At 42.7% G+C, this 27,221-nt stretch overlaps 1 protein-coding gene across 1 annotated transcript in view; it reads right to left on the minus strand.

The window, feature by feature from the left end:
- Abca13 (ATP binding cassette subfamily A member 13) overlaps positions 1–27,221 on the minus strand; it is a 267,945-nt gene that overhangs the window by 71,041 nt on the left and 169,683 nt on the right. Inside the window, exons 30-33 of the mRNA XM_087196525.1 lie at positions 23,568–23,724; positions 19,650–19,903; positions 14,904–15,096; positions 11,483–11,592 (exon numbers count right to left, since the gene is read on the minus strand). Of these exons, the coding sequence (XP_087052651.1) occupies positions 11,483–11,592; positions 14,904–15,096; positions 19,650–19,903; positions 23,568–23,724 (714 nt within the window). The remainder of the gene's footprint in view (positions 1–11,482; positions 11,593–14,903; positions 15,097–19,649; positions 19,904–23,567; positions 23,725–27,221) is intronic.

Raw genomic sequence — 27,221 nt, forward strand, 5'->3', positions numbered from 1 at the left:
TGCTTGGGGACATTTCTCTGTCAGGGGAATTTCAGAATTTTTCTAATACCACTTTGTAATGAAACAGATTACCCAAGATGATTTAATTATACCAGCACATCAGTATGGGAGCGTAGGAAGACATTTATTGCTGTAGGATAAAGTTTCAGTGAAAAATAACAAATTAAACTACATGCTGTCTATGAGAAGTCAGCAGGGCGTTACACACACAAGATGTTTTCCATTAAAAATATGGTCTTGGGAGGATGTGGAACACGGCGTGGATCAGAGAAACCACACCCAAGGCAATGTATTAGCAGACATGAAGACAAGGCGGACAAGTAGCACCCAGCCAGAACTGAGCACATCCTGTCTGAAACTAAGCACCCCACACTTGCTGTGTTCAGTTGGGGTCCCCTGAAAGTGGGCAGCAAGCAGAGGGAGCACAGACAATGCCCAGTGCACTGCAGCACTGCAATCCTCATGGCTGAGCTCAGATGCTTTCTGCAGGTCTTCGTCCCCCTTCGCCCAGGAAGCTCTTTAGCAGGGTGAGACTGCTTGAGGGAGGAAAAGCCACAGGGTAATGTGACTGTCTGCTAGAGAAAAGGCTCAGGTTGTGCTGGCCCCCCGGTGGGGCAGAAGGAAGGCATCGATATGCAGACTCTCCAGAGGGACAGAGAACATTCTGATGTGCTGTGAACTGAAAGGCTCCATGAAACAAAAGAGAAATTATATTGTCACTTCACCTGTATGAGAGGCAATATACGTAGGATGATCAAAATATATGGCAAATGTTTAATTTTTTAAAAATTTCATACAGCAAAAGGAACAGTGCCATTAATCTTCTCAGAGCCTCCCCCTTACTTCAAACACACGCATCCCATCATTCCTACCACTTCCTGAAGCAGCTCTGTCGTCCTCTTTCCTGAGTGTCTTTATGAGCTAGGATCAAAAATACTGTGAATGCCACTGCCTAGTGCCATCCGACATAAAGGCAGCTCATAAACACATGACGCTGTGTCCTCATCCACTTCAGTCACCTGATATGGAATCATGTGACCCCAGCTCTTTCCCCAAAGTCAAAGTGACCATGAAAAGGAGACATTTTGTTTTGTTTTTGTTTTGGGGGTTTTTTTTGGTACCAAGGATCAAACTCGGGACTTTGCGCTTGCAAGGCAGGCAGTAGAGCCACTGAGCTAAATCCCCGCCCCTGTAAGGGAAATGTTTTGAATGGATTCAGGACATGGAAGCATCCACAAGAGCACAATTAAAGACACTCAGGAAAGTGGACTCCAGACCTGCTTCAGAAAGTGGCAAGGACAACGGGATTACTGTGTTCAAAGTGAGGGGATTATCATAAGGAGGATTCATGGCAATGTATCTTTTATTGTAATAATTCTATAACTTCTAAAAATGAAAACATTCACTTTATTTTTGATCACACCTCATAAGTGATTGCACACAGGTAAATTAGTGACACATGAATTCACAGATGCATAGTTAGGCAGGATTTTTTTCAAAATTTGGGACTATTATGAATTTAAAAATCACTTTGATTTAAAATTATAAGGTCTAGGGCCGGGGATTTAGCTCAGTAGTTCTACAGCCTACCTCGCAAGCACAAGGTCCCAAGTTCAATCCCCGGTACCTGAATAAATAAATAAATAAATAATTATAAGGTCTCTTTCATTATTTTCCTAACTCCATATTAGTGTCATTAAACTGTCACTTAATTTAAAATGGGAGAAAAACAAATTGCCAAGTAGCTCCTAGTTGGTACGGTTATTATTTAAATGATTCTAATTTGTGATCCATATGAGTGAGAGGCTTTATAAGCAATGAATAATTTCTGTATCTTTTTCATACTGGAGAGACTGGTTTATATGAGGCAGAGTATTCTGTGTAAATTCCTAAGTGCTAGCTCCATCACACTTAGCACTTTGATGGTATAGTTCCAGTTAATAGTTATTGCTCACATAATTCTGTAATAGTGGTCATTTAAGAAAGGAGGAAACCAAAGCTACAAAGTAAAAACCAAATCTATCCCAGATGCAAACATTAAAATGCATCGAGTCTCAGAAACATTCGTCTGAAATATGCAGAGAAAGGCTTGTGAGTTTGGGTGTTCATTATTTAACTGCTGCAGAATCTGATATACAATCAATCATGGTGCAAGATTTGGAAAACACAGGGAGGAATAAGGAATAAAAGTTGTCTGTAATTCTGCATCCAGATGTAACAGCTGCTGGCTTGTCCACAAGCTCCTACTCATGAAGTTATTCCCTGTATCCCGCACGGATTCCTGCTGGGGTGAAGGCGGCCTTCAGTCTAACTAGGTGTTTCCATGCTGGACCTTCTGCAGTCCTGGAATGCTCCAGGTCTACATGCCTGGAGCAGAGGCTGGTGAGCTCTTGGGCTGTTTCCAGTGTCGCTGAGAAGCTACGTTTATAATTACAGTCTTTTTAACTTATTTAAATGTAATTTTAAATACCAGAAGTGGTTACTGGCTACTATTTCGAACAGGCATAGCTCTCCTTGTTGCTCCTTTACTGTGATCTTTTTGTCCCAACTTTTTAAAAAATACTTTTGTCTTTGTATTTGGAATTTTCATTTTGACCACACAGTGCCTCTATATGGATATCTTCTTATTATACTAGAGAAGCATAATGTTCCCTGTGTGTAAGGAATCATTTGTTTTATTAATTCTGGGAAAATTTCAGCTGTTACTTCTTCAAATAATGTCTCTCTCCCAATGTCTCCTCTTTTGTTCAGAAATCTCATCAGACTCAGGTTGGAGCTTTTCCTTCGATCCACTGTATTTCACAGAACTTCATTTTTGTAGTTTTTCATAAGCAGTATTTCATTTATTTTTAACTCAATCATCATATTTTTTTCATTTCAATGGCCTTTTTCAATCTTACCAAGTATGTTTTCTTCAAATCTGCCCTTTCTTTTCTTTTCTTCCCTTTTCTTTTCTTTTCTTCAGTAGTGGGGATTGAATCCAGGTCCTTCACTAGATCCCCAGTCTTTTTAATTTTTTTATCTGAGACAGCATCTCATCTCACTAAGTCACTCAGCTGCCCAGGTTGGGCTGGAACTTATGATCCTCCTGCCTCACCCTCCCAGTGTGCTGGGATAACAGGTGTCCACCACTGCACTGGGCTCAAATCTGCTACCTTTCATAATGTTACAGTGTTTTACACATCTTCTTTCGTGTCTTTATGAGATGTGATGACAAATACAGTGAAGGCTGGGGATTTAGCTCAGTGGTTCTGCCACCTGCCTCGCAAGCGCAAGGTCCCGAGTTCAATTCCTGGTGCCAAAAAAAAAAAAAAAAAAAAACAGACAAATAGAGTGAATGCTACTGCTGCGTGCCATCTGACAGAAAGTCGGGGGAAAGGCAGGCTTGTAAAAAAACACTGCCATGCATCCTCTCCTACCTTATTCCACAGTTCTTTTCCAAAATCAAGATGGCCATGAAAGAGAAATGTTTTCAATCAATTCGGACCATCAAGGCAGCCACAACCGTCCAACCAAAGACACCCATGAACAGGTCCAGAGCTGCTTCGGAAAGGGGCAAGGACGATGGGATGTGTGAGCTGGAGGTGGGAAGGATTCTGAGGGGCGTTCGTGGCAATGTTTTCACTGTAATATATTTCTTTTCATTTAAACATCCACCGTATTCTTTAATCACACCACATACAGTCCTGTTACATTACATCCTTGTACCTGTATCCACTCGTTTTTATTCACAGAGGACAAGTGTCGTGTGTGGTCTGCCTTGTACAGCTAATGGACTTTCATGAGCTCTTCCTTGGCGAGAGATGTGGCCCTTCCAGGACTCCAGTGTCAGCTCCATACTCCCTTCCTGCTGGGCTCAGCAGACCCTGGAGAGGAGACCTGAGAACTGCACCCCAGAGAGCGAAATCACCCCTCCCCCCCTTGTCCTGCAGCCTCAGCACCAACCCAGGCAGTCCGGTGGTTTGCTGGCAGTTTGCTCGCTCGTGGTACCTTGGGCTTCCCTGTCTTTCTTGAAGCCTCAGAAACACATTTAATAATAGTGTTGGTTAATTTTTATGTAGTAAGAGGGACATTTTCAAGTTATCCCAATCTTCCATCTGAACTCATTAAATTTCTGTTTTAAAATCCTATAACAAAATTTTGTAACCCAGATAATCATTAAGTATATAGTAAGAGCCAATACTGTTCTAATTTTGGTGTTATAAAGTAAGATCAGAACAGATTTTTCATTAAAGCCATTATTCAAGCCTCTATTATTTTCCTGGGCTAAATTGCTACAAAGAAAACACTCTATACAACATACTGCCAAGCTGAACTCTGGTAAAATTATAATTATCTATATTAGAAAGGGACACATATAACAATACCTATTTTACTTTACCTTCTTGAAGTGGCATACTACTTTTTAAATCATTATAATGATAAATGAAAATATTTCTCTGTTGCTTGGTTTGCACTTTTATATTTGTGGTGACAATTATTTTTAAATGTTTATTAGTCATTTGTTTTCATATTATGTTAAGCTTTTGTTCTTTGGCCCTTTTTATTATTACTCTCTTTCATCATCACTATACAGACTATTTTATATATTTTATCTATTGGGGCATTATCTTATTTGATGATTGTTATCATCTTTAAATTTTAATAGTTTGACCTGTAAAAAGTTTTCAGACTCACATTTAAATATACTCATAGTATGTGCTATGAATGTTATATTAATTGAATGCTTACAAAGAATGACCTCACTGAATAAACATTATTTATATGCATTTGCATTGTTCCTACTTTTCCTTGGGTTTTAGTAAACACTGGTCTCAGGAAACTCTGAAAACTTGGTTTTCCTTTTCCCTCTGAAATAATGTGAAATCTGTATGTACTGTATTCTCCTCTGTTTGTATCTATTGATTCTCTTTTCACCCATCGATTTAGCTGTTAAAAAAGAAAGGCACTATTTTATTACAGAATCAGTAAAGTCCTCACAAATATCTCAGAGCAATTCACTCTATTGTTTTACAAAAATGTCATGATTAGACTCATCTATTCAATTTTTTTATTCATTAATTTTATTGGTACATTTTAGGTATACAATATGCTGACATTCATCATTGGGAATTTGTACCTGTACATGATGTATCTTGGTTCTTATTTTTTCCCCATTCCCCGGCCCTCCCTTCAGCCCCTCCACCCCTCCCTATTTACAAAGACTTTGTTTCCATTTTTTCCTTTTCTCATATTTATTCCCTTGTGTGTTAAGCCTCCTCCTGCCCTCTCTAATTTGAATTAAAATTACATTAAACCTACTAAAATTGGGGAATAAAAGTAATATAAAGACAATTCCGCTTTTCTATTCACTATTGTGGCATTTATACCACTACCTATTCAATCATGCTTATTACTAAAAGGCAACATTGTCTAGATTTTAACATATAAGGAGACGATAGGACAATATAACACTATTTATAGGTACTTTAAATCTGTATGTACTATTGTAATTGTCTTTCCATTATACCTCTTAACTAGTACTGCAAATGCACAGGAGAAATCCTGATTTGAGTGTGTTTGTTTCATTTTTGTCTGGTCACCTCGGTTTATATTATTTCTTAGTAGATTTGCTTCAGCAAAGATAATAATAGTAGCCATATATATATATATATACTCATACTATTCTGGAGTATATCTTTTATCAGGAATATAAATTCCAGACAAAATGTAAATAATGCCACTGATAATTTTGTTGCTTGCTTTAATGTAAATTACTCTTGAACCTCACGGAGAAAGAGTTTTGCTGAGGATCTCTGTACCTTATTCCTTGGACTGATGGCTCCAATCATATTCTCCACATATATTACACTTCTTTAAAGTCACTGAAATACTGTGTAAAGTGTTCCATTTAACTCGGCTTCTGAGTGTTCAAATTTTTAAGAAAAGATAATCACAATAACATCTGTAACAGAAATATATGCTGCTCTGTAATATGTTCGTATCTGTCAACTTGCTTAAAAAGGTATATTTTCATCTTGGGCTGCTCTCTTTCCACATATCTGACTGACATTCTCTTGCAGAATGTGGCTACTTTGGGAGTTCTCATAAAGGGGGCAGGGAAAGTGGTTGGGGAGAACACATGATTTAGAGTTGAAAATCCTCCACCACTTTACAGAACTTTGACTTATGGTAAGACATTTAGTTCTTTAAAATCATAGTTTCCTTGTTAGTGAAATGAGAATAACATACATCCACGGCCCAATGTCATTACAATGATTAGATGAGATCCAGAATGTCAAGCCTCTAACTTAATGTTTAGGGAATAAGAGTCACCATAAATCATAACTATTGTTATTAGCATTCATTTTATCCAAGGGCTACAAACTTCATGGACTTTGGGATCTGAGAGCTAACATAAACACTTGATGGTGAGAGGAATTGAGGCACTAGGGAGCAATGATAACTGTGGCAGATTGGGGAGTGCATTCTGACCAGCAATGCCCCAAATCCAAATGCTGACAGTGTGCTGGTCAAATAAGCAAGCATGTGATTTCATCAGTGTGTGGCCCCCATCATTACACTGAGAGCTTACACGATACTCTACACTAAATTACAATTGTCAGTCTTGAAATGAGTTATTATACAGACAGATAATGATGTACATATACAGAAAGTGAGACACATGTGTGTATATATGTTCTCAAGTTTGAGAATACGCATTCATGGAAATTAACAAGTTAAAGAAGAAAACAGAAAGCACACTGTTTCAGATTATATAACCACAGAGAAAGAACAAAGTACACCTCAATATAATCAATGACTGAGTCAATGTGTTTCAATTAGGTAGCAATCAATTATATGCCTCATGGACAGGAAGGTATATTCCAGCTCTCTAAGTAGTTAAAAATTCTATTGTGCTTCTAATTACCTATTTAATTCCTTGAATACCAATGTGCAATTAACATTACAAATAATCAAGGTTAAAAATATAATTAATGCAAGTGTGATTTAGTTATAATTAAACTAATTACACAGATATGTAGCATAATAAGAGACTTGCAGACCATTACGTGGATGCAAATTTATTCTTCCTTTCAAGAGCAGTTATTTGAATTTCATTTTCCAATTATTTTACAAATGATGGAATGGAATAATGAAAGAGAAAGTCTTTCATAGATAAAATACAATGAAGCAGTTATTCTGCATCCTTTTGTAAATTCTGACTCTTTTGTTCATATGTACTTGTAAATAGAGAAGTTAGAATAAAATAAAAACCATTACTACCACAATCAACAAAATTACTGTATTTTTTTACTTCCATGACTGTAGGGAAAAATCAACAGCACAACATCAAAGAGATTCAATGCCATGTAGCATGATTCTCTTTCAGATGAGGTGTACCCACAACTAGCTTTTCACTCATAAACTTCAAATATTCACTCAAGAAATAAATTGTATTTGTTATTCTCAAATATAATTGGTTCTGAATATTTCATCTATTGACATAGACCAAGGATAACCCAATCCCTGTGCCATGGACAAGTCCCAGTCCCTGTCCTGAGCCAGGCTGTACAGCAGGAGGTGAGTGGAAGCTTTGCTTGCATTTCCAGCTGTCTGTTCCCCATCACTCACAATACTGCCCAAGCCCCACCTTCTGGCAGATGGGTATGGCATTAGATTCTCATAGGAGCATGGACCCTAGTGAGAACTAGAACTGTGCATGCAAGGGATCTATGCTGTGCATTCCTTATGAGGTGGAGCTGAGGCAGTGATGCTAGCACCAAGGGGTGGCTGCAGATACCGATTAGCATTAGCGGAGAGGTTTGACTGTAGAGAGATGCTAGCAGGCTCGGATCAAAATCCCATCATTGAATGGTGAGTAGCTCTCCATTAAGGTGAGACATGTAACTATTTCATTATATTTACAATGTAACAAGATAAAGGAAATAAAATGCATGGAGCTTGAATCATCCTAAAACCTCCCCTTGCCAGCTATAGAAAAATTGTCTTTTATGAAACCAGTCCTTGATGTCAAAATGGTTGGGGACTGCTGATATAGACTACAAAAATGTAAGTGCATTCTTTGCCTTCGGACAGCTGATATAAGTGGGACCCAAGAGCCCTTCATGACTGCAGTGTGGGAGAGGAGCTCTGAATGCAAATTCAATTGTGATTCCCTGGGGGTGGGGTTAGGGCACAGCCCCATGTCTCATAAAAAGAGGCTGAGAAAAGATGCTCAGTGCTAATAGGAAGTTGCTTATCATCCAGGCTGGATTAGCAGGGACAGAACCAGGACCAAGCTATCATGAACAGGAAATGGGATGTTCTCCATAGAACTGTGAGATGAGGACCCCAGAGGTCCACAGAAGCCTGGTCTTGTACTAGAGATCCAGGGAATGAACAGCCAAAGATATCAACAAAATGCTAAGACAGAAAGGGACATGGGGGCTGGGGAATGAGCAAGAGTAAAAACACATAAACTCACTAGTAACACGAGGCAGAAAACTCCCAGGCCACAAGAATATCTAACAGAAGGAAGTGAAATAATAAATAAATAAATAAGACCTCCTGAAGAAGTTGAATTCATCTGGACAAACAAAAGGATACACTAGGATTTTATGAAACAAACTTCAGAGTTAAATGATACCTCCTAAATGCTCCAAATGAATGTCAATATATACCACTGTCAAAGCAGACAAAATATCACAAAGCTGTTATAGCTCCTGAAATTGTAGTATAAATGATGCAAATGAGTCAAAATACAATTTTGCAAAATAAAAAGATTATGATCTTTTATGCCATCTGATAAAATGATTCATAAAATGATTCTTAAAATAATGTGCAATTATATAATATATAATATATAATATGCAATAATATATATTATATATTATATGTATTTAATAATAATATGCAATAACACAGTCCCCCAAATATTCTAAGCAATGGTAAAATGGAACTAGGAAGACAGCCCAGTACTGCAGTCTGCAGGAAGGAGTTAAGGGTGCCTGGTCCCCAAATCCACAGCATTGGATCCTTGATTACTTCAGGGTGAACTCATGTGAAGAACTGCACCTACAGGAAAGGCCATCTGGGCTGCCTTTCCTTGTGTGTACCAAGCCACAGGTGTCTTCCCTGTATCCAGGCAAGAAGATAACTTCATCACCAGGAACTGGAAGCTGGAGCCTGTAATTGCCCTAAATAAGCAAGTCCATGTCTGTACTCCTGTCTTCCACCAGGCTGGACAACACACTTGCTTCTACTGAGGTCCCTACAACTGCCAACTCAAGGACAGAGGCCCCTTTGTCCCTTCACTTATTCATTAATTTACCACTGTTTGTCCAAAGAGTACAGAAGCATTTTCTTGGCTATTTCTTCAGACCTTACACACCTTTCTGAAAAGCCTCTTGTACACATAAGATTAATAAAACTTGTGAGCTTTTCTTTTATCATTCTGCCCTGTGTTAATTTGGTTCTTACACTCAGCCAAAGAACCCACGTAAGAACTGAGGGGGAGGAGGGTCTCTTTCTCTCTGACACGAGGATGCATCATGAAACGTGAGGAATTCAGGCCAAACATTCAGCACACAGGAGGACTTTGTATCTAATAGAAGACATGTTTCTAAATGGTGGACAGAGATGCTTTGTTTTGAAAATATTTTAGATGTCATGTGGACAGAAATGAATTATATTTCTACTACACAACATACTCAAATATAAACTCCATATAAAGTAACCACATGAATAGAAAAAAAACACAAATCTTTGGAAAAGAAAATATGGAAAACAGTTTTATAATCTCAGAAAGGGAAAAAAATGTCTTAAGTTTCAAAAAGCAAAAAATAAAAAGGGAATAAAATAAAATTGACATCATTGAAATTGAGAATTTCTGTATATGCAAATCTGTAAAGCAAAGTTAAAATAAAAGGTTCCACTGACAAAAATATTTAAAACACGTAAACCATGCAAAAGATTCATTTCTGTGAGAACACAGAACTCTTATATTAATAAGTAACAAAGAGTAACATTGGTGAGCAAGGGCCAAGGCCCGGGACAGGAAATGGAAATGGGGACAAAGCCCTGGAGCTCACAGGTGATTAAGGAAGTCCAAAGGACAATAAGCTCCCATCGACTCACCCAAAATTAAAACTTCTAATCATGATTACAGAAGAGGATTATAAAACTGCTTCTGGAATATTATGAGTGAAATATCCAAAACAATCCTTTCATCTCAATCTATAACTTAAATATGCACATCTCTTACTACACAAATATCTACACTTACACACACAAACACACCCAGATAACTGACAAAATGAGAGGTAAACAAGCGGATATGTATGCATACTTAGATTGGCAGGGAACATGCAAATATTGACAATGGGTTGTAGGATTAAGGGAAATTTTGTTTCCATCTGATGCCTGACACATAAAGGCACGCAATAAATATTTGGTGAATTAAAGAATTACCTAATTGTTGAGTGATTATGATATTCCTGAAAACTGTTTTTTTCAGTTACTGTATTTGAACTCCAACATAAAAATATAAATCTAAAGCAATATTGTCCAAATCTCTTTAGGAACATTTCTCTTATCCCCACTGAGCAGACTGAAATCCAGTAAGGTCCTGAGAACCTGGTAGATAGTCATGGTCATGACCTTCAGAGAATTTATAGGAAGACATGCAGCTTTCATCATGCACTTCCAAAGACAGAGTTTGAAGTGGCTTACCATGGTACAGTGAGTTTTGCTACAGTAGAAATACAGAAAAGACCTCACAAGAATCAAGTAGCAAATCCAATCTCAGAGAGGTTTAGAGCTGGGAATCTCTTTACAAGAAGAAAACTCATGGCAGTTGATAGGAGTAGAGGAAGCAGAAAGACATCCCACCAATCTGATGGCCCCACACATGGAGGAAGAAACTCAAAGGCCCCATGATCCCAGGGGAAAACTCCTAAGGTTTAGAAGGAATCACAGTCATGCACTGTGGGAAACAGGAGTGAAAGAACTGGCTTAAGAGTGACATATAGGAATAACACTGGCGCACACGTGTTTATGTGTGTGTCCCACACAGCCTGTACAGCTCTGCTGGGTGAGCCGAACGCACAGTGTGGAGCAAAGGGAAGGAATGCCTGCCCCGCTCCTGCAGACACCACCATCCCATCCGTCTGGGTGGTGAGTAAGCATCCCACTCCCAGCCCAACACAGCCATGACTACTGGGAAGAGGAGGACAGACGGTGGCAGAGGGGACCCCCGGTCCCTGCTCACACCTTCTGAGACACAATCTCCCGACCTACCCTTGGCCTCAGCTACAGGGACAGAGCTCCACTCATTCACACTGGCAAAGTCTTTTCCATTGCAGAGAAGTGAAAATTGCAGGGGAAACATGGAGGAAAACGATGTTCCAGATTTTATTTCACAGGATTTAAGGAACTGGGGAGCTCCCTGAGCTGGACTATCATCTCCTAAGGTAGCAAAATGATTCACTCTGGATCTTACCCCATGGGTGACCTCACGACAGCGTGGCCTGAACTTGGGGAGATGTCACCGTTCAGCATTTTGAAAGTCGTGCTCTTCCCAGCTCCATTCACCCCCAGGAGCCCAAAGCACTGAGGGGAAATAAATGCAACAAAATAATGCATTAAATAGAGCACATTACATGCAAGGAAAGTTGTGCTAGAGCAGCACTTGCTCTGAGTCAACTCCGAGTTGGCACCCTTAGTGTGTGATATTTTGTACGTTTAAAATCACACTATTGTATACAGCACTTTATGGATTTCAGAGTACTTTCAAAATCATCCTGGGACCTGAGTAAGATAAAAATCCCAGTACTAATTCATAGACAAGTAAATTTATGTATGACAAAAGTCAAGAGAATGAGAAATAAATGCCAACCTTCCCAAATTATGCAGAGATAATGGTCTTTGCAAGTTGCATCATTATAGTAATGAAATCCTTCTGATTTCATTTTTCTATGTTTTAAAGTACTTTTTAAAATATCCCATCTTCCAGTCTCTAATTATACTCTCTGTATATGAGGTGTGATTAAATTTTAAATGTACTACAGTGAAAAACTCATGGCCATTAATTTCCCTCGAAACAGTCCCCACTGCTTCCAGCACACCCATCCCCTCGTCCTCGCCACCTTCTGCAGCAGTTCTGGAGCCCTCTTTCCTGAGCGTCTTTAGCTGTGCTGTCATAGCTGCCTCAATATCTTGAATTGAGTCAAGACATTTCCTTTTCATGGTCATTTTGACTTTGGTAAAGAGCCTGAAGTCGCATCATGCCAGATCCACTGAGGGAGGTGGTGGAAGGCAAACTAGTGCTTTTGTGTGACAAAAATTGTCATAAGCATTTAAAATCACTTGAGGGTATCAAAGCAGCCATGAAAAGATGGCTCCAGACACTGGAAACTGGAAACAAGACTCCAGAACTGCTTCAGAAAATGGCAAGAATGACGGGATAAATGTGTTCAAAGTGAGCAGGAGGATTCTGAGAAGCATTCGTGGCAATGCAAGCTTTACTGTGATAATGTTTTTAAAAATTAAACACTCACCACACAGTTCAATTGCACCTTGTACATGTGCACAGTTGGTGCACTGTGTACACGTCCAGCTGTGTCCTTCCTTTTCCACTAGAGAGACTGGAAACTCATTGCTAACGCAGAACCTCCGTGGACCCTGACAGTGTCAGTGACCTCTGTCAGTCTGGTCTGGGACCAGTCCTTCCCCTCAACCATGTGGAAAGAGCCCCTCGCAGTCCCTTTCCTGGGCCACCAAGCATACAGTACTTTCCCTGAGGTCACCTGGGGGCCTTAGACCCTGCACCTTGCCAGGCCCCTTCCGAGACCCCAGCTTTCTGGTGTATTAGGGCTGCTTCCACTGACAGAAACTGGCTTTCTGGCTCCTTGCATCTTGGAAAGTGACTACTTCTTGAATTTTTTTGTCACCAGGTCACACCTACCTGCCACACAACCCCATTATGTACCCCTAGATGCCACCAGATCCCCATGTTGCCATCTACTTTGATGACAATGCATCCCCCACTTTCCCGGCTCTCTCCCACTCTCTGAACTATGAGTCCACCGCAGGTCCCTGCTCTCAGACAGACAGCGACTGAACTGGGTACCCTGAGGCACACTCCATCGGCCCCCGCCCCACCCCACCACAGGCCTCCCACGCACTTGCCCTCCCTTCCTGTGCCCTCTGAGACATAAAGCACTGACGCTGACACCACTAGTGAGCCTTTATTAGTGCCCTTCCTCAGAACAATGCTTATGCTCTTGTGCAACATCACAAATGTTTATGATCCTTCACTTCCTACCCAATCACTTGTTCCTGGAGGGAAGAGGGCATACTGCAGTCATCTTTATCTTTTCTGCAGGCTCTTGTGAAACACTTCCTATGTGGGTGATAAACTGTGGTGCTCATAAAAGCTCAGAGAAGGGACCTGCAATACTAGGGATCTCAAATGTCCCGAGAGAGGCCCACGTGCTGAAGGGCTGGTCCTCAGCCCAGGGCCCTGCTGAGAGGTGGCAAGCCCTGCAGAGGTGAGGGAGGACTCAGGTCCTGGGGAGGGACCTTGAAGGGGACACAAGGCCCTCGTGCTGCCTTCTCCTCTCTCTTTAGCACCCAGCCATGAAGCAAATGGGCTTCTTCCACCCTGCACACTACCCACGATGTACAGGCCCACCGGAGACTTGGAGCAGGGCACCAGAGGATCAGAGATGGAAACCTCCAGAACTGTGTTCCAAAGTGAACCCTTCCTCTCTGTAAGTTTGTTATCTCTGTGGTTTTGTTGCAGAAATGAAAAGCTGACATAGAACCCAAATTTAAACAGCATCTCAGCTCACTCACATAGGCAAATCATTCTTATAGAGCACGACAGGTGTTTTTCTCTTACTCCTTAGCTTAAGCGAAGGCAAGAGTAGCTGCAAACCTGGGTTTAATTGATTTTGAAGCAAGGGTAAGAAATCAGTAAGACAGTCAAGTTTTCAGAGCTAGTCTGAAAGCAGAAGAAGCACTAACTGTGAAAACCTAACTTTAGCATCTTGGTTGTATTTTGCCAGACATCACAGTCTGCAGCATAAGGATGCCACGGGCTCACTTCAGGCTGCCCCTTGGCTTCACCTGACCTCAGGAAACCCCTGTCAGAAGCAGCTCCTCTCAGCTCACAGGCAGGCATGAGTGCCAGTCAGATGACAGGATAACCTGCTTTGGATTTCTCAGGAGCTCGGAACAATAAGCGCACAAGGTGCTCCTTTATTTTTAACAGTTAATTAAAGGTAATCATTTCCAGAATTGATTTCCCTTTATGCATAAGTACAAATCAGGAACAATTTATATGGCTTCTGTCAGTTCTGATTAAAGATTTCTTCAAGAATTAATGCCATGCTGATGGGGAAACATTCTCAGCTATGACTACGGTGTGTGTGATTTAATCTTCCACACAGTGCTTTGCTGGATGTGCTTAACTAGACACTCAATGAATACTAAAGCCCAAGACAGTGGTATCCCTAATTAACTGGACTTGTCCAGTGGCTGTACTCAATAACAAGTCATCTCATAGCCAAAACTACTCTGAAAACTCCCCAATTACATGAAACTTAAAACATTAGGAAACAAAAATCCTCTACAATCTATCAATAAAGGTTTCACATGAAGAAGTCAACAGACCCTCTCTTCAGTTCCACTTGTATGACTGTGGGGATTCTTCAATTTTTTTTTTTTTTGTACTGGGGATTGAACTCGGATCCTTGTGCTTGCACAGCAGACGGCAAAACCACTGAGCTAAATCCCGGCCGGATTCTTCAAATTTGAAGGCCTCGAGTTCAGATATCCTGAGCACACCACAAGTGGACCAACAGTGAGAGTCACACAGATTCACCACGGAAAAGCATGAAAAAGAAAAGCTTCGTTACCTCTCCTCTTGGTATGCCCAGACTAATATCTCGCACAGCCGTGGTCTTCCTGAAAAAGCTTCTGTAACTTTTACTGAGGTTGCACAACACCAGGATGTCTCCTCCCGTCCTTCCTTCAAACACCCTCCTTTGCTCTTTTTCAACATCTACGTCCTTAGGATGTTTGATGGTGCCTCGGACAGCAGAGTGAGTCCTGGGAAGGTAGAATCAGAGTTCATTCCCACCTGGGAAATGACCAGAATAGCTGACAAGAGAGAGAAAGGTGGACATCTGTGGAAACAGAAGACAGGGCCTCCACCGGGTCAGAAGTAGCTTCATCCAGAGCAGCTTTGCCCATGACCCTGATTACTGAGTGCACAAAAATCAGCTTCATTCCCTAATCTGCAGGAAATGTACATGTTCCTGAAAGACCCTGGAACAGATCAACAGTCAACTCCAGATAATGTCACAACTTTACAAATAATAAAGTCATGCCGTACCTTAGGTTCAATGTAATTAAAAACCCAAACATTATCACATTATTGTAAAATACCAATTTTTATAGGTGCTTTGAGTAAACAGCTCATTTAATAAAGTAGATTATAAATAAAAGTAGCCAAATAGTTTAAATTTATAGTACAAGTTGGATTTGATAAGAGTTGTACAACTACCACTTTACACAACATCTTGCTAGAAGTATGCAGTAAGTGTTTGCCAGAAGAATACAAATTTTATTTTGAGTTCTAACAGGTTCACTCAAAATCTGAATTGCTCATTTTTGTTATTATTTTCAATCTGTGGCATTTTAACTTTCAAGTACATTTCAATTTCTCCCATAAACTGTAATATGGGACCACTTTAAGGGCTAAATAGGCACAGATCACTGAGTGAAAATTAAACTAACAGGGCCAGGGATTTAGCTCAGTGGTTTCGCCACCTGCTGCACAAGCGCAAGGACCTGAGTTCAATCCTCAATACCAAAAAAAAAAAAAAAAAAAATTAAACTAACAGGAATGTCCTGACTTCTACAGAGTAATGTTATCATCCTAATGTCATGAAGAGAAATGGGTAGACGGTATTAATAACTTAATTTTGTGAGGTCTTGCAATTCTTACATTTTTTCTAAACAAAACGGTATTAAAAAGCAATCTACTGCCTGATCACACTCCTCCTACCACAGGGTGTCTGTTGTTTTACCAGGCCTGATCTTTTTATTGGTACTGGGGATTGAACCTAGAGCCTTCACACTGAACTGCACACTGAGTTACGTCCGTAGCCCTTTTGGATTTTTCACTTTGAAAAATGAGTTGCTATGCTACCCAGGCTGGGCATGAACTTGGCAATCCTTCTGCCTCAACTTCCCAGCCTGCTGCAATTATAGGCACGAACCATGCCTGGCTTGACAAAAACATAATTTATTCTACATACACAATAGGTGATGAGAAAACATAATGGGTCAGAGTGTACATTATATGATATCAGGGTATATTATATGGTGCCATTTATATAACATTTGGAAGTGGGCAAAATAAATGAAACAATGGAGATAAAAATAAGAACAGCAGCTCCTTGAGGGTGATTACGGACAGGCAGAGGGTGATAAAGGCCATCAAAGGCATTCAAAGGATTCTATTAATCCACTTGAGAGTCACTTACATGAGTCTGTTCAATTTGCAAAAACCCGCTGAATTACACACTTTCCTGCCTGAATGTTATTTCCCTGTCCTGGGTGAAGGTCTTGATGCTTCAGCCTGTGGTGGGCTTTTCTCCGAGGTCTTTTCTCCCTCCTACAGACCACACTGCCTTACGCCCACCCCGGAGATCTGCCCCCAGTGGCCACATCAAAGCTCCATGACCTTCTCCCAAGGGCCTCCTGGCATCCCCACACCCACCAGTCTCACCCCCAGCTTCCTGTCTCTGGCTCCAGAAGGCATCCAGGTGAGCACAGCTGTCTACATCTCCATGCTACTAGATGGAAGACAGTGATTGAGGCTGAGGACTCTCCCACAGTTAAGGTCCTAATTTATCCACCTATGCCCATCCATGTGCATCCTCCAGCCTACAATCGAAGACTGGTGTCTCCATGAAAGAGGACGGATTCCTGTAGCACTAGACATGGCAGGACTTTCTAGGGACTTGGCATACAGAGTAGCTGGAGCCCTCTGCCTCAGTCAACATGCAGGATGCAGTGAGCAAAGCCCAGCTCCAGATGGGAGAGCCTGTCCAGCTGGTGTTGGCCAGGTCTGGGTTCCCGCAGATAAAGGAGAGAGAGTCGGCCCCAGCTGCAGGATGGTGCCAGAGCAGCTGTGGGGTACAGGAGGAAGTAAGCTCCACACTCATGACCAGCAGCAGGTGGTGGTGGCAGAGTTCCTGCTCCTCAGGAAAGGCAGAGTCTCTCTGACCTTCACACAGAGGGCATGGTCTTCCCTTTCTCTTCCAAATCAACTACGACATGTGATCTAAAAACATGGTGGATGTTTAAATCTTTTTAATGTATTACATAGAAAACATATTCCCAAGAAGCCCCCTCAAAATCTTCCCCCTTGTTTTGAACACACTCATCCCAACATCCTTGTCACTTTCTGCAGCAGCTCCGGGAGTCATGAGTTGTGCTGTCCTGGCTACTTCAGTGTCTTGAATCCATTCAAAATGTTTCCTTTTCACAGTCATTTTGACTTTGGGGAAGAGCCAGAAGGCACAACTGGGGCCAGATCCAGTGAATAAGGCGGATGAGGAAGCACCATCATGTTTTTACAAATTGCCTTTTCATTGGATGGCGCTCAGCAGCAGCACTCACCATTTTTTATCACCTTTCACAAAGACATTCAGAGAAGAGGACTCTAGAACTGCTTCAGAAAATGACAAGAAACATGGGAAGGAGGGGGAGACTCGGAGCGGGAATTCAGGGCAATGTGTCTTTTACTGTCATCATATTTCTTGCTTAGGGTTTTTACAATTCCTTGTTTTTAATTTTTTATTTTTAGTAGTCCTGTCTGCAGTATGTAATGGTTACATTCATCATGGGGAGTTGGTACATGTACACAATATGTCTACAGTCACCATATATTTTGATCACCCCTTTCATGAAAAGTACAGTTTTCCTACAGGAATAGACTATGGCCAAGCAGACAAGACTAGTGCATTAATATGACAGATGTGCCCCACTCCAGAAGAAAGAGGCCTGGAGGCCAATGTCCTCTCTGTGGGGAGGACGGAGGAGCAGAGATAGATTCAGAACAGGAGCTGCCACCCAGAGGGGGCGTTTGTGAGAACTTGGCTTTACCTCTTCAGCAATGACCAGTGGCCTGGTAGGATCTGGATTTAAGTAACAAACTGGGTGGGCCTCACAGTCACTGTGAAGTGATAAGCACCAGTAAGCAACTTGGGCCTAAAGCAGATGAAATGTCAGTGCTCCATGACCCTCATGCTGGCCCTGAATGGCAGAGTGGACTATTTGCCGTGGCCATGGAAGACATTAAAATGTAGTTCATCAGGGCCAGGGATTTAACTCAGTGGTTCTGCCACCTGCTGCGCAAGTGCAAGGACCTGAGTTTGATCCCCGGTACCAAAAAAAAAAAGAAAAAAGAAAAAAAGAATGTGGTTCATCTAATACTTACATTTTGCAAAGTAAAGGTAAGATCCAAAGTGTTTTCTTTCAAGAAAAATCTTTTGTTATTATAGAAGGAAGAAACAATCTGAAACCCACTAAAGGGGAATCTACAGCACAGGTTTTAAGACAGACTGAACTATTAAGGGACATTGTGGAACCGATTGTTTGAAAGGCACTCAGAATTCTACCCCAAATTCAGTCAGTGAATGGAAATCTGCAAATTCTACAGTGATTAGGGCCAAGTCCAGAAAAGCTTTGGGATTTGTATTCAAAACTGTTACTTACCAGCTTAAAGGGGTCATGTAAGGAAATATGTCACGAAATGAATGAAAAGATATTATACAAGGGAATCACCATAAAATATCAATAATGTGTCTTTATAATCTTCATGGTAGGTTTCCAGTGACAGGACCTTCATTCATTTCTGCATAAAGAACCCCTCCCTTAATCAGATGTCAGAGGGAAATAGTACTTAGAAAGTGCAGGTCAAGGGATTCAGGTTATGCAGGGGGAGGTATATTATTGTAAATTACTCAAGAGAAAGCAGAGCTCTTCCTCACATATTTCAAATGTATTATCTGAGGATACTTTAGATACCTTTGCAAAGCTACCTTCACTCCCATTTTTAGGCTTGTGGGGGCCACAGTGTGCACATGGAGCACATTACATAGTTCCACCTCCAATACGCCCCTCCTAGCACTGGCTTACATGTCTGCCTGACAAAGGTAAAAACACAGCAACAGAGGGAACCGGATATGGAGAAGGGCACTGCTTATCTGGGCTGAATTTCCACACCTTCCTGCTCCCAGGAATTAATGGCATTGCATCACAGAAATAAATTATGTTACGGTATCAACCAAGTTCACCTTAGGTGCTACAATGTAGCCGGAAAATGAAGCAGTTTCAAAATGGAAGATACACTGAGACAACTCAATAAGTGGAAAGATTATCTCACAGATTGGCATTTTATCCTCTGAAATTCTCCTTCCTAGTGCTGGTGACTCACACCAAACAAAAATCAAACTAACAATAAAAGGAACGTAAAATCGTATCAGAAGCATGGACAACACCAATCAGATGCATTCCTTACCTCACAACCTCCAGGACGGCTTCCTCCCTCCCTGCCTCTGTTGAAGGGTGAGCCCTTTAGAACATACCCTGCCCAGCGCAGAAGGTCCCGGTGGAGCAGAACTCGCAGCAGGAGGAGAACCGTGCCTTGCAAGGCCAATTCCACGAAGATCCAGCCCAGGAGGTGCATCTCGAAGGGACTCACATAGGAATCGATGCCGAAGTTATGGGTCAGGTCATACCTGATCTGATTATAGCAGAGTTCTATCAGCCCTTGACCAAGGCAGAACTGGGGGAAAATCGTGAAGACCCACTTAAGGACATCATAGATGTTCTGCAAATTCTGCACAGTGGAAGAAAGAAAAGCAATGAAATTAAAATCTATCCTCCTTTCAGCAACATATGCGAGTGGCTTCTTTTCTCCTTGCTTGTGTCTCAGGTCTTCCCTCCAATTCTTCAATGACCTTCTCAGCCACCCAAGCAGAGTATGATTCCTGAGATTTAACAGCTAACAGTATTTTCCTCACTAGTTTTACTTCCTAGGACCTTTTGCCCCTTTCTTCCTTGTCTGCTTTCTGGGATGGGAATGTCTACGCTATGGACGCCCCTCCTCTTTCAGAAGCCCATAACCTGTTTGGGTCCCACAGGCTCACAGCTGGGGAAAAATAAGCTCAGGATGTGTCTCTGAGTGTCACCCACAGCTGATTCACATGGCATTTGTAAGTGAGACTCTGAACTTCTGAGCTGATGGAGCAACAGGTTAAAACCCTGGTGGCTGTTGAGATGGGATGAACTGATTCTTCAGGTGAGAAAGACATGAATCTTGGGGCCCAGAGTCAAAGTAATATGGACAGAATATCTGTGTTCTCCTCAGATTCATACTGTAAAGCCAGTGCCCAGTGTGACGGCGTTAGGAACTGGGACTTTCTCAAGGTAGTCAGGGGTCAGTGAGGTCATGATGGCAGAGCCCCCACCACGAAATCACTGCACTGACAAGAACAGGAAGAGACCCTGGCTCTGTCTGTCTCCCCAGTGTGTGCGGTCACTGTGAGAAGGCAGCCTTGCAAACCGCAATAAGGCCCTCAGGAAGAGTCACGTCCAAGGCCATCTTGTCTTGGGCTTTTCAACCTCCCACGCTGTGAGAAATAAATACTTTTGTTTATGTCTCAAGTCAAGGTTTTTGTTTGTTTTGTTTTGTCGTCTTGAGCAAACAAAGACACACGGGTAGCATCAGTGCTCGGAGTTCAAATGGCTGCTACATAAGCAGGTCACGGGCACTGTGCTGCAGACTGTGAGCATGTAAATCATGTGCATGCCTGGCTAATTCTTAGCACAATAAACAGAAAATATACACAGTCATCATTACTAAGCATAGAACTGTGCAGTGTCACAAAACTAACTATAAGTAACAGGAGAGAACAAGGAGAATTCCAGAAAAAAATAACAAGCTACAGAGTTGAACACAATTTCAAAATTGATGCACCTAAAAATTTAAAATCTGCCATAACTTTTATGACTGTCTATACCACCTGACAAGCATTCCTCTTATTTTATAATGAGATTAAAATGATCACAAGGGTAAGCAGTTATCCACTAAATGTTTTAGATAAATCACTGCATGTCAATAATGTACCCTTTACCATATTTCAGTGTTTCAATAAATATACACAGTACCAAAAGGTGAGCTCAAGAGCCAAAGAGGAACCATGCCCTGGAGAACATGAAGAATGTCTACACGCCACACCCATGTGATGTGAAAGGGCTTTCTCCTGGCCTTTGGGACAAAGAACAAAGTCTTTCCACCAAGAAACACAGCCCTTGGAGAAAATCTACTGAAATGCTGGCCTGATGAGCTGACCTTTATACTCAGTATAGCTACTTTAAAGTATTTAACCCAGAAAGGACACATTAACTAGCACTTCCAAACAAAGTCCTGGAAAATAATGAAAATTTAGACTTGCATTTTACAGTCCTTCTCTCTTTATAGTCAAAATATAAAACTGTTCTAAACATACAATCACATTTTATAAGGTAGCAAAAATTATCATAATGTGTACTTATAACAAACAACAGTGTGTCATAGCATAAATATTAAACATTCAACCTACAGAATTGTCAATTCTATATTTCATACTACACAGAGTATGATACAAACTGAAAACATGGATAAGCTAAGTGTAGTCTTAAGGAATGTGGTTTGGGGCAACAGAAAACACAATAACTTTTGGGGTATTTATTGCCGAAAGATGGTATACTGTCTAATATAGAGAGATGTACAGAAAGTATAAAAGCTTCACTTAATTCTTGCTTAGTTTTTTCTTGACTACAACTAGTTATAAATTTCAATCAGTCTTAAGAGAGTTAATGAATTCCATTTTTTTGTGAAATTATATTCCGGCATCAAGGAATGCACCACAAGAAAGAATCTTGTATTATAGTGATAAGAAGAGCAGAATATGGCAGCTCCTAACAGGAATTTGTGACCAAGGAAGTGGTATACGAATTGGGGTGGCTCCATACCATGTCTTCAGGACCCTACAACGGTCCCTGGATGAGTGTGCAAGACCGAGTTAGTAAGGAACCCAAGCATGTGAAGGAAACGTCGCTGTGGGGACTGGTCCTGACCTGGCTCTGAGGCTTTTGCCATGGGGATGGTCTGCCTTGGGTCCCATTCTGAGTCACCAAGGTTCACAACACCCCGATGGCCCACGTCCCATGGACAGTGAGGGAGATAGGGGGGAATCGTGTGCTGCTCCCATGGATTTCAGGATTCTCCTCAAGCTGAGGCCAATTAATTGCTCTGCAAGCTCCCTCTTTGAAGGCTAGACATAGTAATACAGATTACTGTCAAACCAGATCTGTAAAAATCATTGAAACAGATCATCCCCCTCGTTGACTGCTTAATAGATATTTACATACTTCACTGCCTCCACACACACGAGGCACAATAATAAAATAATACTGCCCATCTGCGGAGAATGCACTGGCCTCTGAAATCCAGTGGTGAGGGATGGACCTGTCAGGATTAGGCAGATGACCAGTCCTGCCTCATGGAAATGATACCAGCTCCATGTGATTCCTTCCCAAGGAATGCTGAACCTCCCTGGGCATGTTCTCAGCCCTGCATCAGCCAAAAGCCTGGGCTCCCAGTCTCTCCCCCAGGAACGTTCTCCATCCTGCATCAGTCAAACACCTGGGTGCTCTGAGGAATCACAGAAAGTGACAGCATGGAGTTGTGAGAAGGCAGTCAGGTCAGAGGGGAGGAAAGAAAGCAAGAATGGGAAGGGCGGAGGAGCATGCAGAGTCTGAAGTCTCCTCAAACAGCTGCCTAGGAGGTGTCAGGGCTGACTGCAAGCGGAGGCCAAGAGTGAGGCAGCCCGGGAGGGAGGAGACAGCCTGAGGGGGCACAAGCTCTCAGCTGGACCTGGACGCCTGCCTGTGGGGACAGTCCCCAGAGTGGCCTGCGAATGAGGAGGCCAAGTGGACAGAGTCACTGGTCCACCTGGCTGTGCACCCCATGCTCAGGGCAGCCCTTTGCTCCACCACCTGGAGAGTAGTTCCAGGGGCCCCAGCCAAAAGGACAGGGTCCCCAGGTCGCCCTCCAGACTGAGAGTGCAGTCACCGACTGTGACCCGTCCTGCCTTCTAGCATCCGACAAGATGGGGACGCTTTGCCGGGACACTTTTCATTGCTTTCTCTCCCCTGCCCTTCCACTGTCAAACTCCCCGGGGAAGATGCTGGGATGTGGCTGTGGATACTTCCATGACTCTGTCCTGGCTCCTGCAGCAGCAGCCACTGCGCATCTTTTGTCAGCTGTCACCGCATGTGGGCAGGGCTCGCACAGCCACAGATGTTTTGTGAATTAGAGCCACTGTCTCTTCTGGGGTTTAAAGACAGTGGGCATGGCACATCTCCGCTGATTTCCAGTTGGCAAAGCAGCAACACTGCCAGCATCCCCTCCCTGCCGCTTGAGCCCTTGGAGAGGGGGGGAACCGTGGCTAACTGACCTGGGCTTTGGAGACGATGGCCAGGAGCCGGGGCATGGTCGTCATCAGCAGGGTGCAGAGGCCGAAGATGAAGTTCAAGGAGATGTAGGAGATGAAAGCCACGTCTGAGCTGGAGAAGATTCCAGACATCAGATACATCCATGGAAGTGATGCATATCTGAAAAGCATGGAGAAAGCCACGCTTCCTGTAACAGCTATTAGCCTGAGGCTGAGTTATGCATGCAGTTTATTGGCCTGGCGATTTCTGCTCATGTACCCCGGGCCCTCCCTGGAGGAAGCGCTGCTCTGGGGGCTTTCTGTGTAATGAGAAGGCCTTCTGCCTCCCTGGTCAGCCTCCCTTCCCCACCTGTCTCCTCCCAAGGGGACACCTCTATGGTGCCTCCCAACAGCCAAGCAAGCACGATGTCCACTTGTTATACTGAGAAAACACTGTGGAAAGCTGCAGAGCGGTACCTAAAAATTAAAACAGAGAGCTTCATTTCCAGAGTCTGTCGCATGCACAGCAGGACCCAGCAGTCACTGCCTAGGTGTTCCTAACCGCCCTCATGTGCCGCCCCGAAAGCCTGGCCCAGGAAGAAGAGAGCCGGCCACTCCGTGCAGTTTGCCAAGCTCATCCGAGGGGTGCTGCATATGGGCTCCTTTCTGTGGCCCCAAAGCCAAGCAGGAAGAGCCCTAGTAATCCCCTCCAAGCAGGCTCTGTGGGCTCAGACAACTTCAGGACCTAAGAAACCACCCAACCTCCCCAGAAGGAAACCTCCCGCTTTCATCTTTGTCCTCACAGCCCAAGAGCCAGGATTCCTTCTGGCCAATTTCCCTCGGCTCCTTCCTGCCACAGCATACGGGTCCCTTCCGTGCATGCCGCTAGGGGAAACTGGAACTTTGAAGTGCTGTTCCAAACACCAGCAGAGAAGCCACCTACTAGTGTGTGCTCCTGGGGGTTGACTCTGAGCTACATTCCAGCCCTTTTTAGTTTTTATTTTAAGACAGAGCCTCACTAAGTGGCTCGTTATGTTTGAGCATAGGCAGGGATCCCACTTGCAATCCTCATGCCTCGGCCTCCCTCAGCCTTTTGGATTTGTGGTGTGCACCACCATGCCTGTGGAAGTCACTTATTTTAATAAAGAACAGAAACAGGGAGATGGATTTTCTGGACAGAGGAAGGGGATCTGGGGATGGGGCGAGATGGGAGGGAGAGGAGGGGAAAGGAAATAAATAGGATCAACGTGTGACATGTGTGTATGTATCAATTTACCATGATGTATTTATTAGGTATCACAGGCATGCATTAATAATTTTTTAAAATAAAATACAAAGAATAAAAATTCACAGCCTTTCTCGTAAGACCCATCTAGCGGGCAGCCCTGTAATACTCTCTCCAGACTCCAGGTAAATTCGTCACTGTTTTCTTACGGTGATTAATTGTTTAACCTGCAACACTTCAGTGCCTCCTAAATGCCCAAGGCTGTTTTAATATGTTAACTAGCTCTGAAAATTATGAGACTTCAAATGTTGTCAGAGACGCTAGGGTGGCGTCTGGACAGCTATTATTCTAGCACACTTCCCTTTGCATATGAAATCCAAGATTGCGGAACGCATATCTGAGAGAAACGAGGCCTGCTCCTACTGTGGAAAACACTGTATACAGAATACTGTCCATAAAATCATAGTGTCCCACAAACGTCACTCCACATCACTGGGGCATGAGGGGAATTACTGTGGAGCCCACAGTGGAGACAAGAGCTTTAAAGCCGTTATTCTAAAACAGTTACTGTACAAAATAATTTAATTAAAATAATTACCAGAGACAAGCCCTGACTTCTAGAGACTTTAAGCTGCCAACACCTATGTCCAACATGAAGAATCAAAGCCCACGGGCTCACAAACACAGCATACCCCTCTCGACCTTCCCTTCTCAGGCAGAAATCAACTACTGCCCTGTGTCACGTGGCTTCTTTGAGAAGCAAATAAAATCATAGTATTAAGAGTAATTCTGCAAGTGAAATATAAACAGTAGGGCTGTGACCAATTTTTAAAAATTAACTGTTTGACTGATTGCAATACTGGGAGCTGAACTCGGGGCCTTTTCCCTGAGCTGTATCCCCATTGCTTTTTACTTCTAGTGTTCAGATATGGTCTCACTAAATTGCTAAGTTCCTCAGGTTGGACTTGAACTTGGAATCCTCCTGCCTCGACCTCCCAGGCTCCTGAGATTACAATCCTGCGGCAACAGGCCCTGCCTTGTGAACCAACTTTCGGGCTAGCTTTAATTGCTATAAAATTTGTTGGGGAGTGAATAAAAATTGCCTCTAATTAAATACTTCAGATTCAATCTCTCTGTTCTGAAACATATGACAAATTGCTTTGCTTTTCCACTGGACAGAATTTTTAGCAGCTGAACATAACCACTTTGGTCCACTTACACCTCCACTAAAAGGACCGGGCCTGTCTTTGTTCCTTGTAATCTGTGGTACCCAGCAGCTCTCTCTGCTCAGCCTGGTGATGTCAGGGTGAGGGGAACTCTGGAGCAGCACCTCATAGAGCATCTGATGTGGTCGGCAGGGTACAAAGCACAGTGAGCCTGTGCCCTCCTTTGATGGACGTCTCTGTATCCACAATGGGCAGCACGGATGCCTGCCTTTCCCACTGCCAGGCTGAATACCCCAATCTGTCCTGGATGGGGGACTAATTACCACCGAGAGGCCAGTCTCTGCTCCCTGGAGTTTGCTCAAAATCTGCACTTTGTCACACATTACATAACGCTCCCATGCTGGGTTGTATCGTTTCAATATTGGACAAGTAGATCAAAGCATTATCTAAGGAAAAAGAACCGGAGACAAAGGCCTAGTTTTCATTGATGCCCCTGGATCTGCCTATCACTGATTAATGACAGGTCTTCCAGTGTGGTTTTCATACAATTCCATCACAATCCTTTTTTTAACTACATTTTCTTTAGTTACCTTTCAAATACTTGGTTGGAATGAATATATTAGCAAAGCTGGTCCCCCTGTCTTTTTCTGGTTTTGAGGGAAAAAATATTGAACTGACTTATAGCGCATAATTTCTTGTCTCGAGAGACCAGGGCTTTTAATACTCTCCATGCTTTTATTAAAATATTATGTATAGTCTGAATGATTTTAGAATCTGATGGAGACCGGTGTCCTGTTCACAAGTGCTCTGAAATTTATGGAAGGGCATTATGTCACTGCCTCCCTGAGAATCAGCCCCTTCCATGCTGTGTGACTCTCCCGAGACACCTCATCTTCACAGCCATTCAACACTAAATCCACACCCAGCACCTCCTAAGGTCGGATGCTTTATACAGGCGGGACTGACTTTTCCTGCAGACACTGTCAGCAGTTACTTTCTTCTTTTGATGCGACTCTGTTTCCCCTTTGGATTAGATATCAAAGTCTCCTTGACAAGGAGAAATACTACTGGGCCCAGATGTTATCCTCTTTGAGCATCCCTTTGTCCATCCTCTCCGCATTCCCCCAGTTCCAATTCATTAAATGGGCCTGTTTAGTGCTGGCTGTCCTTGGGTCTAGGCCCAGTTCCGGTCCTGGAATTGTTCCCGGGCTCCTGGGACCTGCAGGTCCTGTGGACTCGGAAGAGCGAGCCAACTCGCTGGAACCCTTAGGAGGAAGTGTGTAACCT

The sequence above is a fragment of the Heterocephalus glaber genome, unplaced genomic scaffold (genome assembly GCF_053883595.1).
Source record: "Heterocephalus glaber isolate CG9 unplaced genomic scaffold, H.glaber_assembly_v1.0 deba00001610, whole genome shotgun sequence".
Classification (NCBI taxonomy): Eukaryota; Metazoa; Chordata; class Mammalia; order Rodentia; family Bathyergidae; genus Heterocephalus; species Heterocephalus glaber.